This window comes from Podarcis filfolensis (genome assembly GCF_964270895.1).
Source record: "Podarcis filfolensis genome assembly, chromosome: 15".
NCBI lineage: Eukaryota > Metazoa > Chordata > Lepidosauria > Squamata > Lacertidae > Podarcis > Podarcis filfolensis.
Genome location: NC_139618.1, coordinates 14,983,316 through 14,998,492, shown reverse-complemented (window position 1 = coordinate 14,998,492; position 15,177 = coordinate 14,983,316). Strand labels below are relative to the sequence as shown.

Genomic DNA, 15,177 nt, shown 5'->3' with positions numbered 1-15,177 from the left:
TATGTTGGATTTCTGTCTGTTCTGTGCGGGTTGTTGTTTTTTTACAGCAAAGAAGTTGTGCCAGGGTGGAAGTGTTGGAAGAAATGACAAACGTTTATACAAATATCACATCTGTTTTAAGGCTGCCGTGGCAGGATTCCCCTGCCTTTCAAAGTTCCACAACAGGCAGAAATCCGAAAAACGCAGCATTGCCGGCGCTGAGTTTTCATATTTGGGGGAAAAGCACATGCCAGATTTCTGTCGGCTGGAGGTGCAGTGATAGGGAAAACAGTACATACCTGCAAAAAAAGGAAAGGAAATAGCTGCCTTCCTGTTCACTTTCCCACCATCTTAAAAACACAACATTAAACTCACTGGCTGCTTAAAAGGTTAGAAATTAAATGACTGCAAAGGCCTGTCTGCATTTTTTAAATGCAGATTTATCATACTGTACACCCCTTTGGTGGTTTTGTGTTGCAAAGTGCTTTTAAAATCTGAAAATAAATAAATAAAATATCCTCCAGCGTATCAGAGGATATTTGGGGTGCCCTGATGTTCCATGGGGAGGGGTTCCATGGGGAAAACTCCTCGTGCCCCTGCACCCCCACTTGCCCATCAGGCATTGCTGGGTGTTCTACTAAATCATGAGGTGGCCTCAGTATTGAAGCCTCAGCTTCACAATCTGTCCTTCCAGTGAGCACTCGGGGCTGATTTCCTTCAGAATGGAGAGGTTTGATCTTCTTGCAGTCCATGGGACTCTCAAGAGTCTCCTCCAGCACCATAATTCAAAAGCATCCATTCTACGGCAATCAGCCTTCTTTATGGTTCAGCTCTCACTTCTGTACATCACTACTGGAAAAACCATAGCCTTAACTATACGGACCTTTGTTGGCAAGGTGATGTCTCTGCTTTTTAAGATGCTGTCTAGGTTTGTCATTGCTTTTCTCCCAAGAAGCAGGCGTCTTTTAATTTCGTGACTGCTGTCACCATCTGCAGTGATCATGGAGCCCTAGAAAGTAAAATCTCTCACTGCTCCATTTCTTCCCCTTCCATTTGCCAGGAGCAGATAGGTAGCCGTGTTGGTCTGCCATAGTCAAAACAAAAAAAACAAAAAAATTTTTTTTCCTTCCAGTAGCACCTTAAAGACCAACTAAGTTAGTTCTTGGTATGAGCTTTCGTGTGCATGCACACTTCTTCAGATACACAAGAAGTGTGCATGCACACGAAAGCTCATAACAAGAACTAACTTAGTTGGTCTTTAAGGTGCTACTGGAAGGGAAAATTTTTTTTTTGTTTTTTTTGATTTGCCAGGAGGAAAGAGGGGGAAAGCAATCCCAGGTTCCAATTCTTAAACAATTGTTCCTGTAATGACCACGGTGCATATTGGGTAGGAAATGCCTGCTGCAGCTGGTCTTTTAACAGAGCTGATGTAGAGAGCCCTGCTTCCCATCTCTCCCCCTGGTGGAATTTTAACAATCTGCATCAATGTGTCAGTAAATGGACTTGATGGTTGTTTTACATGTGCGTTTTTTTGTAATGAAATGTTTATGATCTATTGTAATTCTATTACATTTTTGTGCACCTTTATATAATTGGATGTTTTGTGAACAATTTGTTTTTTGTAGTTCTTAGTCATTTTCTTTATGTGCATATTTATTTACTTACATAACTTAAAATGTGGACTTCTGATTGTAATTATTAGTAGCCATTGGTTTTGAATGTGGAAATTGTGCTGTGTTTCTTTTATAGAATTACCGTACTTTTTGTTGGGATTTGTAAATTGTTTTGAGATTTATTTTGAAATATGAAGTGGTACATAAATTGACTAGCTGAAAAATTAAATCTGTCAACAGGAGCCCAAAATGAGCCTCTCAGGGCACACTCCTCATGGTGCCCTAATTTATTGTTTTTTCATTAGCCATATTTTTATGGCAGCCCTGTATCACATGTTCAATGGGTGACTCGCAATTTTTTTAATGCTATAAGATACAGGACTACTTCTATTATTTATTTGATTTGTCATTTGCTTACTATAAAAAATCTCCAAGTGGTTTACAGAAAAAGGCACTGCCTTGGTGACTAACAGTGCCTTATTTCAGCTCCAGCTGGTTTTGCCACCAGTGACGCCTTTTGGACAGAGATGACTTGGCCACTGTACTCCATGCTCTGCTAGCTTCCAGATTTGCTTATTGCAATGTGCTCTGTGTGCAGCTGCCCTTGAAGACAACTTGGAAACTTCAGTTGGTCCATGATGCAGGCACAGCAGACAGATTACTGTCCGGGGTTCCATTTAGATCCCATATACAACCCCTGTTTTAAAACAGCTGCATTGGTTGCCAGTTTGTTTCCAGGCCCAATTCAAGGTCTCACGTTGGTCTTTAAAGCCTTAAATGACTCAGGCCCTAAATATCTGAAATACCACCTTCTTCCCTAAAGACTCTCGTAGGTGCTGAGATCTGCAGAGGGGCCTTCTTGGTATAATAATAATAATAATAATAATAATAATAATAATAATAATAATATATTATTATTATTATTATTATTATTATTTATACCCCGCCCATCTGGCTGAGTTTCCCCAGCCACTCTGGATGGCTCCCAATCAAGTGTTAAAAACAGTACAGCATTAAATATTAAAAACTTCCTTGAACAGGGCTGCCTTCAGATGTCTTTTAAAGATAGGATAGCTGCTTATTTCCTTCACATCTGAAGGGAGGGTGTTCCACAGGGTGGGCGCCACTACCGAGAAGGCCCTCTGTCTGGTTCCCTGTAACCTCACTTCTCACAATGAGGGAACCGCCAGAAGGCCCTCGCCGCTGGATCTCAGTGTCCGGGCTGAACGATGGGGGTGGAGGCGCTCCTTCAGGTATACAGGACCGAGGCCGTTTAGGGCTTTAAAGGTCAGCACCAACACTTTGAATTGTGCTCAGAAACGTACTGGGAGCCAATGCAGGTCTTTCAGGACTGGTGTTATGTGGTCCCAGCAGCCACTCCCAGTTACCAGTCTAGCTGCTGCATTCTGGATTAATTGCAGTTTCTGGGTCACCTTCAAAGGTAGCCCCACGTAGAGCGCATTGCAGTAGTCCAAGCGGGAGATAACTAGAGCATGCACCACTCTGGCAAGACAGTCCGCAGGCAGGGAGGGTCTTAGCCTGCGTACCAGGTGGAGCTGGTAGGCAGCCGCCCTGGACACAGAATTAACCTGTGCCTCCATGGACAGCTGTGAGTCCAAAATGACTCCCAGGCTGCGCACCTGGTCCTTCAGGGGCACAGTTACGCCATTCAGGACCAGGGAATCCCCCACACCCGCCCGCCCCCTGTCCCCCAAAAACAGTACTTCTGTCTTGTCAGGATTCAACCTCAATCTGTTAGCCGCCATCCATCCTCCAACCGCCTCCAGGCACTCACACAGGACCTTCACCGCCTTCGCTGGTTCTGATTTAAAGGAGAGGTAGAGCTGGGTGTCATCACTCCACCCTCAGAAGCTCAAGGAGAGGGCCTTCTCTGTGGCAGCTCCTACATTGTGGAACTCCCCTCCCCAAATAGTTCATTATAGAGCTTCCAGTGAATGCTGAAGATGGCCCTCTCTATCCTGGTTTTTGACACTTGAGGTGTACGTTTTTAGGACCCACCTTATTTTTATGGTTGCAAGCTGTTGTAAATTATTTTTAATACTGCAACCCATCCTGGGACTTGGGGGTACCATTGGTCCCTTCTCGGGCAAATAATGTGTGCGAGTCCAACCTTTGCATGCGCCCACCCACTCTCCTCTTCCCTCAGGGAATGTTTGATCAAGACAGAACATGCCACCTTTTAGATAAGTGTGTCTTCCTCCAGAAATTTAAGCACTGAGGAATCTGTGATAAGCCTCCAAGGCGCCTCGGGATGCATCTTCATTTGAAAATCCACTGCTTTAAAGAACTGGGGTGGGTGGGCTGAGTTTTTAATTAAGCACAAACATTGGAAACTCAGTTCCGGCAGCTCTCAGGTGGGCACCATTGCCATGATATGAGAACAAGAGAGGTGTTCATGGTAAGTTCTGGTATCTCTTCTAGAAAAATGGCACTGGATAAGAACATAAGAAGAGCCTGCTGGATCAGGCCAATGGCACATCTAGTCTAGCATCCTGTTCGCCAACCAGATGCACTTAATGGGAAACCCCCTATCAGGATTCGAGCACAAGAATACCCACCTGTTGTTTCCAGCATTGCTGCCTCCAGCTGTGGAGGCAGAGCAAAGCCATCCTGGCTAGTAGTCATTGATAGCCTTGTTGCCCTCTATGAATTTGTCCAATCCCTATTTTAAAGCCATCTAGGTTGATAGGCGGGGACGCGGGTGGCGCTGTGGGTTAAACCACAGAGCCTAGGACTTGCCGATCAGAAGGTTGGTGGTTTGAATCCCCGCGACGGGCTGAGCTCCTGTTGCTCGGTCCCTGCTCCTGCCAACCTAGCAGTTCGAAAGCACGTCAAAGTGCAAGTAGATAAATAGGTACCGCTCCGGCGGGAAGGTAAACGGCGTTTCCGTGCATTGCTCTGGTTCGCCAGAAGCGGCTTAGTCATGCTGGCCACACGACCCGGAAGCTGTATGCCAGCTCCCTCGGCCAGTAAAGCGAGATGAGCACCGCAACCCCAGAGTCGTCCACGACTGGACCTAATGGTCAGGGGCCCCTTTACCTTTACCTAGGTTGATAGCCACCACTGCCTCCTGGGGGAGCGAGTTCCATAGTTTAACTGTGCTCTGAACTTTCTTTATATATTGATCACTGGCTTCCTCCAAGGGCTTTCTTCATCTCTCTTTCACACGACAACTCCGTGAGGTGGTGAATACAGCAAAGAGTCTTGAGGCACCTCAAAGCCTAACAAATGCATTACACAACATGAGCGTTCCTGAGCCAGGAGGACATCAGAAGAGGACAAACAGGACAAAGGAAGTTGCCTTACACTGAGTCAGACCATCTAGCTCAGTGCTGTGCACACTAACTGGAATCAGCCCTCCAAAATTTGAGGACATTCCCAGCCCTACTGAGAGATGGAACCCAGGACTTTCCGCTGCCTTATACTGATCCATTCTGTACTGTTTCAGACCCTTCAGAATAAGAGCACCCCGCACCCCGCAAAGTGCCAAACAGCCAAAGAATACCAGATACAGTACTACTGTGCAAAGTGCAACAAGATTGCTTTTGCTGTTGTTGTTATTTCTGCACTATCAATGCATACAACGCTTCACACAGTAGAAGAGTAGAAGAGGACAGATCTCTGCCCCAAGGACCTTCCACATTTCCCATGAGAGGAATGGGATGGACAAAATGCAGCACACATTTATTTCAGTCATGCATATTTTCTGGTGTGTGGTCAGGCTAAGGAAGATAGCCAGTGTCCAAGCTGAATCTCTAGTGGCAGAGTGTTCCACAGGACTGGGCTAATGGCATTAAGGCTCCACTCCTAGTTGTTGTCAAATGATCCTTGCCAACTCAGGGAATGACCCATGACACTCCTTCAGAATATTTTGGTGACCAGGCTGGGATGTAAGGGTTCAGGCGATCCTTGGAACTAATTTGTTAATGGCTTTGTAAATTAATACTGTACAGTACTAGGACTTTAAACCCAGATCAGTAGCATTCTGCAGCAGCTTGGGCTGGCAAACCAGGCCCAAGGACCGCCCCACACACAACACATTGCAGTTATCCAGCCTTGAGGCTAGCAACACATGGACCACAGCGGTACCAAAGAGAGCGTCAAAAAATAGCAAGCTTTTGAGATCTGCAGAGATCTTCATCACGCAATACCCTACACAGGGTGCTAAGAGAGTAGAGGAAAAATAATATGAATGTTCTCCCTTTCTACCTCCTGCTTTATGTTACCTGACGAAGAACTCTGCAGAACTTGAAAGCTTACGCATCGTCTTCTGATGTTTTGGTTAATACAGTATAATGGTGAAATTGATTTCTCCACCGCACAAATGCACTGGATCCCAGCGGGTTATGGTGAGAGGTTTATGTTTTTCTCTCCCTGCAGTGTCTGCTGTTTAGAAATCCCCAGCGCGGGAGGAGGAGGAGTCTCGCTGGCACCCAGGCAGGAAACGGCTCGACGTCTTTTGCCATCACCTGGGAAAGTAAATTCTTCGCTTTCTCCCCGGCAGCTGAGCTGACATGCTCCAGCGTGGAGGAGACAAAGGGAAGGGAAGCCCCTTGCTAGATCAGCCCCTGGCTATGATTTTTGCAATGTGGTGATGTGAACGTGGACTGTGCAAAATGCAACCTTTAGAATAAACAAACAAACAAATGCTTCTTTTTTATTTTTTTTAAAAAACGTTGATTCCGAGAAGAAATTCAGAATCCAGTTTGACTCTCCTGCTGTGGAATTGCAGCCTCCAGGAATAACAAGAGAGAGAGGTAAGCAAGCAAGCGGCTGTTTGGATCTGGGAAGTCATTCAAACCGCTAAATTGTTTGCAAATCCTTGTAATTGAATCAAAGCAAAACGGAAAGGAAAAGAAAAAGATTTAAGAAGCAACATAATAAAAGTGTAGAGGGGTGTGTGTGTGTGTGTGTGTGTATGTGTGTAATCATGTATTTTTCAGCGTGTGATTTATGCATTAAAAAAATGTGTTTGGTTCCAGTTTAATCCTGTCCACGTCTACTTTAAAGTAAGCCTCATAGATTTCTATGGGTCCAACTCTGCAGCTGAGCATGTCTAGGATGGCAGAGGGCTAGATTTCTCTGGGTTGAATACAGGCAGTGACCAGCAATGCAGGAGGACAAGGAAATAAGTGAGGGAATTCTAGCTGTGAAAGAGGCTGGTCACTGTATTAATTTATTTAAAATATTTATTAACCACTGTTCATTGAAGGATTTTGGGGTGGTGTACAGAACCTGGGAATAGAATCCACATGCCATAGAAATGCAACTGGTACTCCAACAAGAAAGCGTGGCAAAACCAAAATCTGCCTTACAAAATCACAATAAAACAATAAAATATATTTATTTTATTTTTTATAAAATAAATAAAACTAAAAAGCACCTCCAGATGCTTTGAACTACAACTGCTGTTGGTCCTTGCAACATTTAGATCTTCAATATCTATTCTGCTAATGAAAAAAAAAAAATATCACACGTTGCATGTTCTCTCTCTTTGCATGAACACTCCCCCCTCCCCCGTGCTCTGGGTATTGGATGTGCTTGCACTGGTAGTGTTGCTGCTGTAGCATCTCTATTGCCAACCTGGTGTCATCCAGTTGCTTTGAACTACAACTCCCATCAGCCCTTGCAGCCAGAAAAGCCATGGAAACTGGCAGCCACCGCACCTGGAGGGCACCACATTGGCTATCCTTGTTCCATTGCAAGCAAAGGCTGGTCTTTTAGAGTGAACGGGGCACTTCCTTACCAGTCTCAGTCTGCCCTCAGCCTACCTCCTGCCTGCTTTCCTGCTTACACCCAGCCCAGGAGGTGGCAGGACTACTGTGAAGGACTAGTCAAACCTTATGGCTAGTAGCTGTCAATAGCCCTCCATGTCTTCCTCCAGTCTCAGCATTTCCCCTGTAGAACTCAGCAGGGAGGAGGATGGGGACAAAACTAGGTTTAGTTGGCTTTGTCTGTTGTTGGTTTTGGCGGGTGGCGCTGTGGTCTAAACCACAGAGCCTAGGACTTGCCAATCAGAAGGTTGGCGGTTTGAATCTCTGTGACGGGGTGAGCTCCCATTGCTCGGTTCCAGCTCCTGTCAACCTAGCAGTTCGAAAGTACATCAGAGTGCAAGTACATAAATAGGTACCGATAAACAGGTCCAGTCGTGACCGACTCTGGGGTTGCGGCGCTCATCTCACTTTATTGGCCAAGGGAGCTGGCGTACAGCTTCCGGGTCATGTGGCCAGCAAGACTAAGCCACTTCTGGTAAACCAGAGCAGCGCACGGAAATGCCGTTTACCTTCCTTTATGAAAGCACGTCAAAGTGCAAGTAGATAAATAGGTACTGCTCTGGCGGGAAGGTAAATTGCTCTGCTTCGCCAGAAGCGGCTTAGTCATGCTGGCCACATGACCAGGAAGCTGTACACCGGCTCCCTCAGCCAATAAAGCGAGATGAGCACCACAACCCCAGAGTCGGCCACGACTGGACCTAATGGTCAGGGGTCCTTTTACCTAATTCATGTTCATAGTTTGGTCGATGTTATTTATGTTCTGATTTTCAAACTTGTTTTTAACTTTGGCCTTTGCTGGCAATTGTAACAATGCATTTTCACAAGGACTCCCTCCCCCCCCAAACAAACAAACAAACAAACAAACAAACAAACAAACAACCCTCAAAGTGATTTGGAAATGAGGAGAACTGATTTTAAGACTGGGACAATGAAAATGGGGGAAACTGACAGGTTCGCCCAACTTTAGTGGCAACAAGCAACTGGTGAAGGGGATAACAGCCATGTCCCCCTCAGGCCTTGAACTCCTTTGGCAAAGGCTTTGACAAAAATATGTTTTCCAAGACTGCTCATAGAAAGGCAAAGCAAATGGCCCTTGGGGGCAAGGTGTGGTGTAAGAAGAGATAGAGAAACTAGATGGCTTTCTGCTTCATTGAGCTATTCAGCTGTCCTAGCAGACTAGGGTTATCTTCTTCTTCATTTGAATAGAAAGGCAAACCTTAAATCAATCAGTTGCCACCACCGACCACACCAGGGGCTGGTCAGCTTGAGGGCACCGGGACAGATCCCTCCCATGAAGTCATTTTAAAACCTGGCTCCTTGCAGCCCTTCCAAATTTTAAATTGGGATGCGATTCACCTTTTGCCTACACTTGAAAGGGAAGCAGCGTTGCTCCTATGGCAAATTCTCTGTGAAGTGCATCTGCTGTTCATCTCTCATTACCTTGGCCCACGGGCCGAGACATTTTGATGCTGAGAGGCAGAACATTTAAATGTCACCCCCTATGCGGGCAAGAATAGGATAGGCAATTATTTCTTGCCTTATCTGCTGCCCTTTAGTGCTGCTCTGAAATTTGCTGCCTGAGGTACACTGATTTGCCGTGCCAGTTTCATTCTCCTCACCTTTCATCCACTGTCGCCTTCCAGAGAGGACATGATTGAAGTTTATAAAAGTATGCAGTGTGGAGAAAGGAGAGAGAAGTCTCCCCCCCCAAAAAACCCCCTATTTATTTATTGCATTTCTTTTTTATTATTATTTTTTGGGGGGGGCAGAAATAAGGATGATATGTTTCTGGATATATTTATCCAAAGAGCTCAAGGTGGCGTATGTAGTATTTTCCCTATCTTGTTTCATCCTCACCACAACCTTCTGCATTAGGTTATGCTGAGAGGCAGTGACTGTAAGAGCTGTTTGACAATGGAACGGACTCCCTCAGATAGTGGTGGACTCTCCTTCATTGGTGGTCTTTAAGCAGAAGTCAGACGGCCATCTTTTCAGGGAGTCTTTAGCTGTGAATCCTGCATTGCAGGGGGTTGGACTATGACCCTGAGGCCCCTTCCAGTTCTATGATTCTGTGACTAGCCCAAGGTCACCAAATGTGCTTCATGACCCAGTGGGGATTCAAACCCTGGTCTCTGCCAGGCCCTAGTCCAACACACTAACCACTACAGTGCACTCTTATTAGGGAGTCAAGAGCCAGGCTAGGACTGCCCTGATGTTGATGCTGTTTATCTGTTCTTTTCATGCAGCTGCTTGTTTGCACTGGATTGCAGGCATCCTTTGTGTGGCTTTCCCTGCAGGCATAAAAATATGTCCATCACGGGGCTGAAGAGGAAGCAGCCAAAAACGTTTAAGGTGAAAGTTATAACGATGGAAATCGAAATGGAGTTTAGCTGCGAGGTAAGTGGCTTTTCTTTTCTTTTTTTAAAAAAGGCCAAAATTGAGGTGCAGAAATGCTTCCATCGACACTTTACGGTTTGCATATAAAATTAGGCATTGGAATGGAGGAAGCGGATAGAGAATTTTTTTTTCTCCACCTCTCCCATAATGCTAGAACTTGTGGACAAGCTGAGTGCTGGAAGATTCAGGACAGGCAAAATAAAGGGCTTCTTCAGACAAAGTAAACTATGGAACTCACTCCTGCAGGAGGAGGTGAGGGCTGCCAGGCTGGAGGGTATAATCTTATACAGTGGTACCTTGGGTTAAGTACTTAATTCGTTCCGGAGGTCCGTTCTTAACCTGAAACTGTTCTTAACCTGAAGCATCACTTTAGCTAATGGGGCCTCCTGCTGCTGCCGCGCCGCCGGAGCACAATTTCTGTTCTCATCCTGAAGCAAAGTTCTTAACCTGAAGCACTATTTCTGGGTTAGTGGAGTCTGTAACCTGAAGCATATGTAACCTGAAGCGTATGTAACCCGAGGTACCACTGTACACAACTATCAAATCCTCCCCTTCCTTGTCTTTTTTCCTCATCCGAGCAGCTCCAAATATTGTAATCTTTTCTTCTAAGGGAGTTGCTGCAGCCCTTTGACCAATATGCTTGCCCTTTCCGGGCTTCTGGCATTGGCCACACGCTTTCAACAATAAGGGCTAGGAACTTGATCTTTCCACAGAGCTGAATTCTGCACCGCACACGACAAGATACGCCTCTTCTTTGCTTGCACTGTTTGACTTCTCTCTTCTTAGGCCAGCAACGGAGTGGGTCGTCCCTTTCTAAAAACCAGGCTGTCGAGTTTCTCTTGGTTTTCCCCACTGATGTTCTGTCTTTCTTCCTTGTAGATGAAATGGAAGGGGAAGGACCTCTTTGACCAGGCGTGTCGTGCGCTGGGCCTGCGGGAATCCTGGTTCTTTGGCTTGCAGTACTCTATCAAAGGAATGAACACCTGGTTGAAGATGGATAAAAAGGTCTGGAAGCTAAACTTAAGCTTGCAAAACAGCTTGCATGGCAATCTAGAAAGCCTTAGTAAGCTTGATTCGTGCTGCTCCAGATGATAGGACCCGATTCAGTGGATTCAAATGGCAAGAAATGAAATTCCGTCTAAGTATTAGGAAGCATGATAAAAAACTGTTTGACAGAGGAACGGACAACCCCAGAACATGGTGAACTGTTCTTTATTGGAGGAGGTTTTTAAGCAAAGGTTGGATGGCCATCTGCCAGGGATTATTTAGCTGTGATTCCTGCATTGCAGGGGGTTGGACTAGATGACCCCAGGAGGTCCCTTCCAACTTTACAATTCTATGAGTCTATACTTGGGAATGCTGCCAGGAAGTGAACTTGGGACTTTCTGCATAGAGGCAGATGCTCTACCGTTGAGTTACAATAGCCCTTTCCTGTTGCATCTCACTGTGTAGCCATAGAAAAGCCACCACACTTTCTGATCTTGGCTGCAAACTGGGCCAGTATATATTGCAGATTGGTGGGTGGGTTTCTCAAAGAGAGCAGGGCTTTGCCTAAAGCAACCAAATGTGTTCCTGGCAAAGTATTGTCGTTGCACAGTGGCTCAGCTGCTCATCTTTCTGTCTGTCTGTCTGTCCATATTACTCTCTCTTTACAAAAAGGAATTCTAATACTCTCAAAAACATACTTTAAAACACAGAGAAGGAAAAGGAAGTTGAAAAGGCACACGTGTAACTAATTCTTCTCTCTTTCACCATGTAATGCTATATATATGTGCTATATATTAGGTTTGGGGCACCTTAATCCCTCCAGATGTAGCTGAACTACAGCTCCCATCACCCCCAGCAAGCATGGCCAATGGGATGCTCAGGAACATATCTAATGATTCCCACACTATCTTTATCTCTACCTATAATCCCTAAAGTGGTAAATACATTAAATCTATTAATATAAAATGTCTAAGTTCATAAATATTCTAAATATTAGAATACAGTATTACCAACATTATCCTCTATAAATACAGTTGTTCCTTGGTTTTCAAACAGCTTAGTTCTCAAATGTTTTGGCTCCCGAACACCGCAAACCTAGAAGTGAGTGTTCCAATTTGCGAACTATTTTGGAAAGCCGAATGTCCGACGGGGCTTTCGTGGCTTCTGATTGACTGCAGGAGCTTTCTGCAGCCAATCAGAAGCCACACTTTGGTTTCCAAATGCTTTGGAAGTTGAGCGGACTTCTGGAACAGATTCCATTCTACTTCCGAGGTACGACTGTATAATCAAACCCAATATTTAAAATACACATGTATACTAAAAGTCCATGAATTTACAAATATATAAACCTTATAAAGAACAATGTAAGATTTCATTTATTTTAAATGTTCTTTAAAACCGATTCCCTTTGTTCTTCAACAGGTTCTGGATCAGGAAATTCCCAAGGAAGATCCCATCAGATTTTGTTTTTTAGCAAAATTTTACCCTGAGAAAGTTGAAGAGGAACTTCTGCAGGAGATCACCCAACACCTCTTTTTCCTGCAGGTCAGAAGGTATTTCTTTTATTTTAAAGTTGATTTTTGAATTGTTGTAGTTACCTTCTGGGCGTTTGATGTGTCTGGCCCCTAGGTTTTAGAATCACTGTCTGCTTATTCTTCCACGCTGTGCCTCCTGTCAGTGGCGAGAGCTTGTGAAGAGTTAATTTTCTGGGTTGAGCAGTTTTCCTTGTGAAAGGTTTTTCTTCTGTTGCTGTTATATATATTTTTTTTCAAGATCACCTTGACAATTATTTGTGTTGAGCTGTTTTGCAAAGGCGAAGGCACCTAAAGGCTGCCTCCCCCCCTCCCCTGGTTCCTTTCATCTCTGAAAACCTGCACTTTCATTTTCTTCTCTTTCAAACCAGCCTTGGCTTGCCTTGACTTTGAGGAATGCAATTCGCCTGTAATTATTTTTTTTCCTGTTCCAAAAGAAATGCAAAATGGGGAGCAGGGTGAGGAAATCGACGCATTAGAACTTGCAGAGGTTCCTGACGGTTAAGAATCAGACATCGCACCTGCAGCAGAATAATTGGGGACGGGGAGCGGGGGCAGAGAGAGCGTGCATAGGCAGCTGGGTGCTTCAAGGCATTCAAATGAACAGATTAAATTAAAGCAGGAGTGGGAAGTCTGGCCACACTTCCTCTCCAGCCACACCTCTCAGTGGGGTTTCCACCCTCCTCGGGTGTTTTCGCTTGGCGGTGTCCTTGAACTCTGATCGTGCACTTTTGGATGGAGGAGAAAGACCGATGTGTGCTTAGAGAAACTAATATTTTAAAACCGCAAGAAGAGCCTGCTGGATCAGGCCCAGGGCCCATCTAGTCCAGCATCCTGTTCTCCCAGTGGCCAGCCAGATGGCTGTTGGAAACCTGCAAGTAGGACACAAATGTAAGAGCATTCTGCCCTCCTGAGGTTTCCAGAAACTGGTATTCAGAAGCATGGCTACCTCCGGCCATGGCAATAGCCATTGATAGCCCTCTCCTCCTCCATGAATTTATCCAATCCTCTTTTAAAGCTGTCAGAATTGGTGGCCATCAGTGAAACTCTGTTATTCCACAGTTGAACTCTGACCTGCCTTTCTTTGGTCTGTCCTGAATCTTACAGCTTTCAGCATCATTTCATGTCCATGAGTTCTAATGTCCTGAGAGATATTTCTTGGTCCAATTTCTCACTGACCACTCCATGTTGAGCCAGATGGACCCTTCTTGGTTTAATGCATGGGTAGACAAACTAAGGTCTGGGGGCCAGATCCGGCCCAATCGCCTTCTAAATCCGGCCCCTGGACGGTCCAGGAATCAGTGTGTTTTTACATGAGCAGAATGTGTTCTTTTATTTAAAATACATATCTGGGTTCTTTGTGGGGCCTGCCTGCTATTTTTACATGAGTAGAATGTGTGATTTTATTTAAAATGCATCTCTGGGTTATTTGTGGGGCATAGGAATTCGTTCATTCCCCCTCCATATAGTCCAGCCCCCCACAAGGTCTGCAGGAAAGTGGACCAGCCCCCTGCTGAAAAAGTTTGCTGACCCTGGTTTAACGCTTCACAGGAGTGCTTATTTTCTAACTTCCAGCAGCTTTGTATGTGGCGAGAGGGTAGCATTTGAACGTTCCTTAGTTAGCAATGATGCTTTAAAAAAAAGAGTAATTGACAGCCTGAAATGTTCTTGGGTACAGCTCACAAATCTGCAGTTGCTGCCAGAGATTCTTTTCTTTCCCACTTATAACTCGGCTAACGGTTACTTTTCATGTGCCAAGACAAAGTCTGGGCATGTATTGCTTTGTTTTCAAGCTTGTCTAAGCCTTGGATTTCTCTCTCTCCTCTTCTTCCGCCTCCACCCCCCAGGTTAAGAAACAAATACTGGATGAAGAAATCTACTGCTCTCCTGAGGCTACAATTTTGTTAGCGTCTTATGCTGTTCAAGCCAAGGTGAGGCTTTGAAATTGCTTGGTTGTCATCTTCTATTGCTTGCAGAACAACATTAAAAAAAAACCCCTTTTGCTTAATCACACAGTGCTAATTAATGCAGGAAAGCACCCATTTAAAGCAGTGCTGGAAAACAGGATGGGGTGATTTTGGCACCTTGTTTTCTTCTCTTTTGGGTGTTGGCTGGTTTTTTTAGCTTGTTTATGCAAGAAGGTATATGAACATATCCTAATTCAAAGAGCTTGCAGGAGGGCGAAAAACAGAGCAGTTCTTTTTTAAAATTTATTTTTATTAAATATTTTCTTGGTTTACAAAAGTACGTGCCTTGTCTCTTTTTCCAGGTTGTACAGTCTATCTTACAAATCAGCTACATTTGTTGTGAGACATTAGGGTTGAATACAGGATAAGGTTGGGGAAGAAGAGGGGGGAGAGCAGGGGTGGGGTGGGGAGGATTATATTCTTTTGCATAGTGTGGGGTTTTGTGTCAGCGTCAACTGAGTATGTTCTCTTTCTATTCGTTTTTTACATTTCCTTGGTTGTGAGAGGTGTTGGGGCAGGGTGTGGTTGGTTGTCTGTGGCTGGCTGCAGTGGGGTTCGTTTGCATTTGTGAGGGGGGGAAAGGCTTGTTGGGTCAGGTAAACCAGATTGATTTGTATGCTGTCGGTGGATTCTTGTTGTGTTGGGCTGTGTATGTGATAAAGGGGGGCCATACTGGGGTGAAGGCTCCTCTTCTGTTTGTCCCCGTGTCAGTTTCAGTTTGTTGGTTAGCTTTTCTAGTTAGGTCGTTTCCCATAAAGTTTGATACCATTGGTCCATGTTTACTCCTGACAGGTCTCTCCAGTGTTTGGCCCTGAGGCTTTTGGCTGCTGAGATTAGGTGGGTTATAAGCTATGTATAATGTGAGTGCTCATTCTGATCTTGGAAGATGTTCAGTAGGGCCAGTTCT

At 44.9% G+C, this 15,177-nt stretch overlaps 1 protein-coding gene and 1 long non-coding RNA gene across 4 annotated transcripts in view; one reads left to right on the top strand and one right to left on the bottom strand.

Moving 5' to 3' along the window:
• Window positions 1-6,063: 6,063 nt before the first annotated feature.
• Window positions 6,064-15,177, top strand: part of LOC310750304 (merlin-like) — a 28,885-nt gene continuing 19,771 nt past the window's right edge. For 2 of the 3 annotated variants that reach the window (XM_083588186.1, XM_083588187.1), the window contains exons 1-5: window positions 6,064-6,370; window positions 9,634-9,784; window positions 10,664-10,789; window positions 12,194-12,316; window positions 14,151-14,234. In XM_083588186.1, coding sequence (XP_083444312.1) covers window positions 9,695-9,784; window positions 10,664-10,789; window positions 12,194-12,316; window positions 14,151-14,234 — 423 coding nt within the window. In that variant the 5' untranslated portion in view covers window positions 6,064-6,370; window positions 9,634-9,694. The remainder of the gene's footprint in view (window positions 6,371-9,633; window positions 9,785-10,663; window positions 10,790-12,193; window positions 12,317-14,150; window positions 14,235-15,177) is intronic. The other variant, XM_083588185.1, reaches the window with a different exon arrangement.
• LOC310750331 lies at window positions 9,929-10,656 on the bottom strand. The gene is made up of 2 exons (XR_014542056.1): window positions 10,322-10,656; window positions 9,929-10,080 (listed from the first exon to the last, which is right to left on the bottom strand). It is a non-coding gene; the product is annotated as an uncharacterized lncRNA (long non-coding RNA).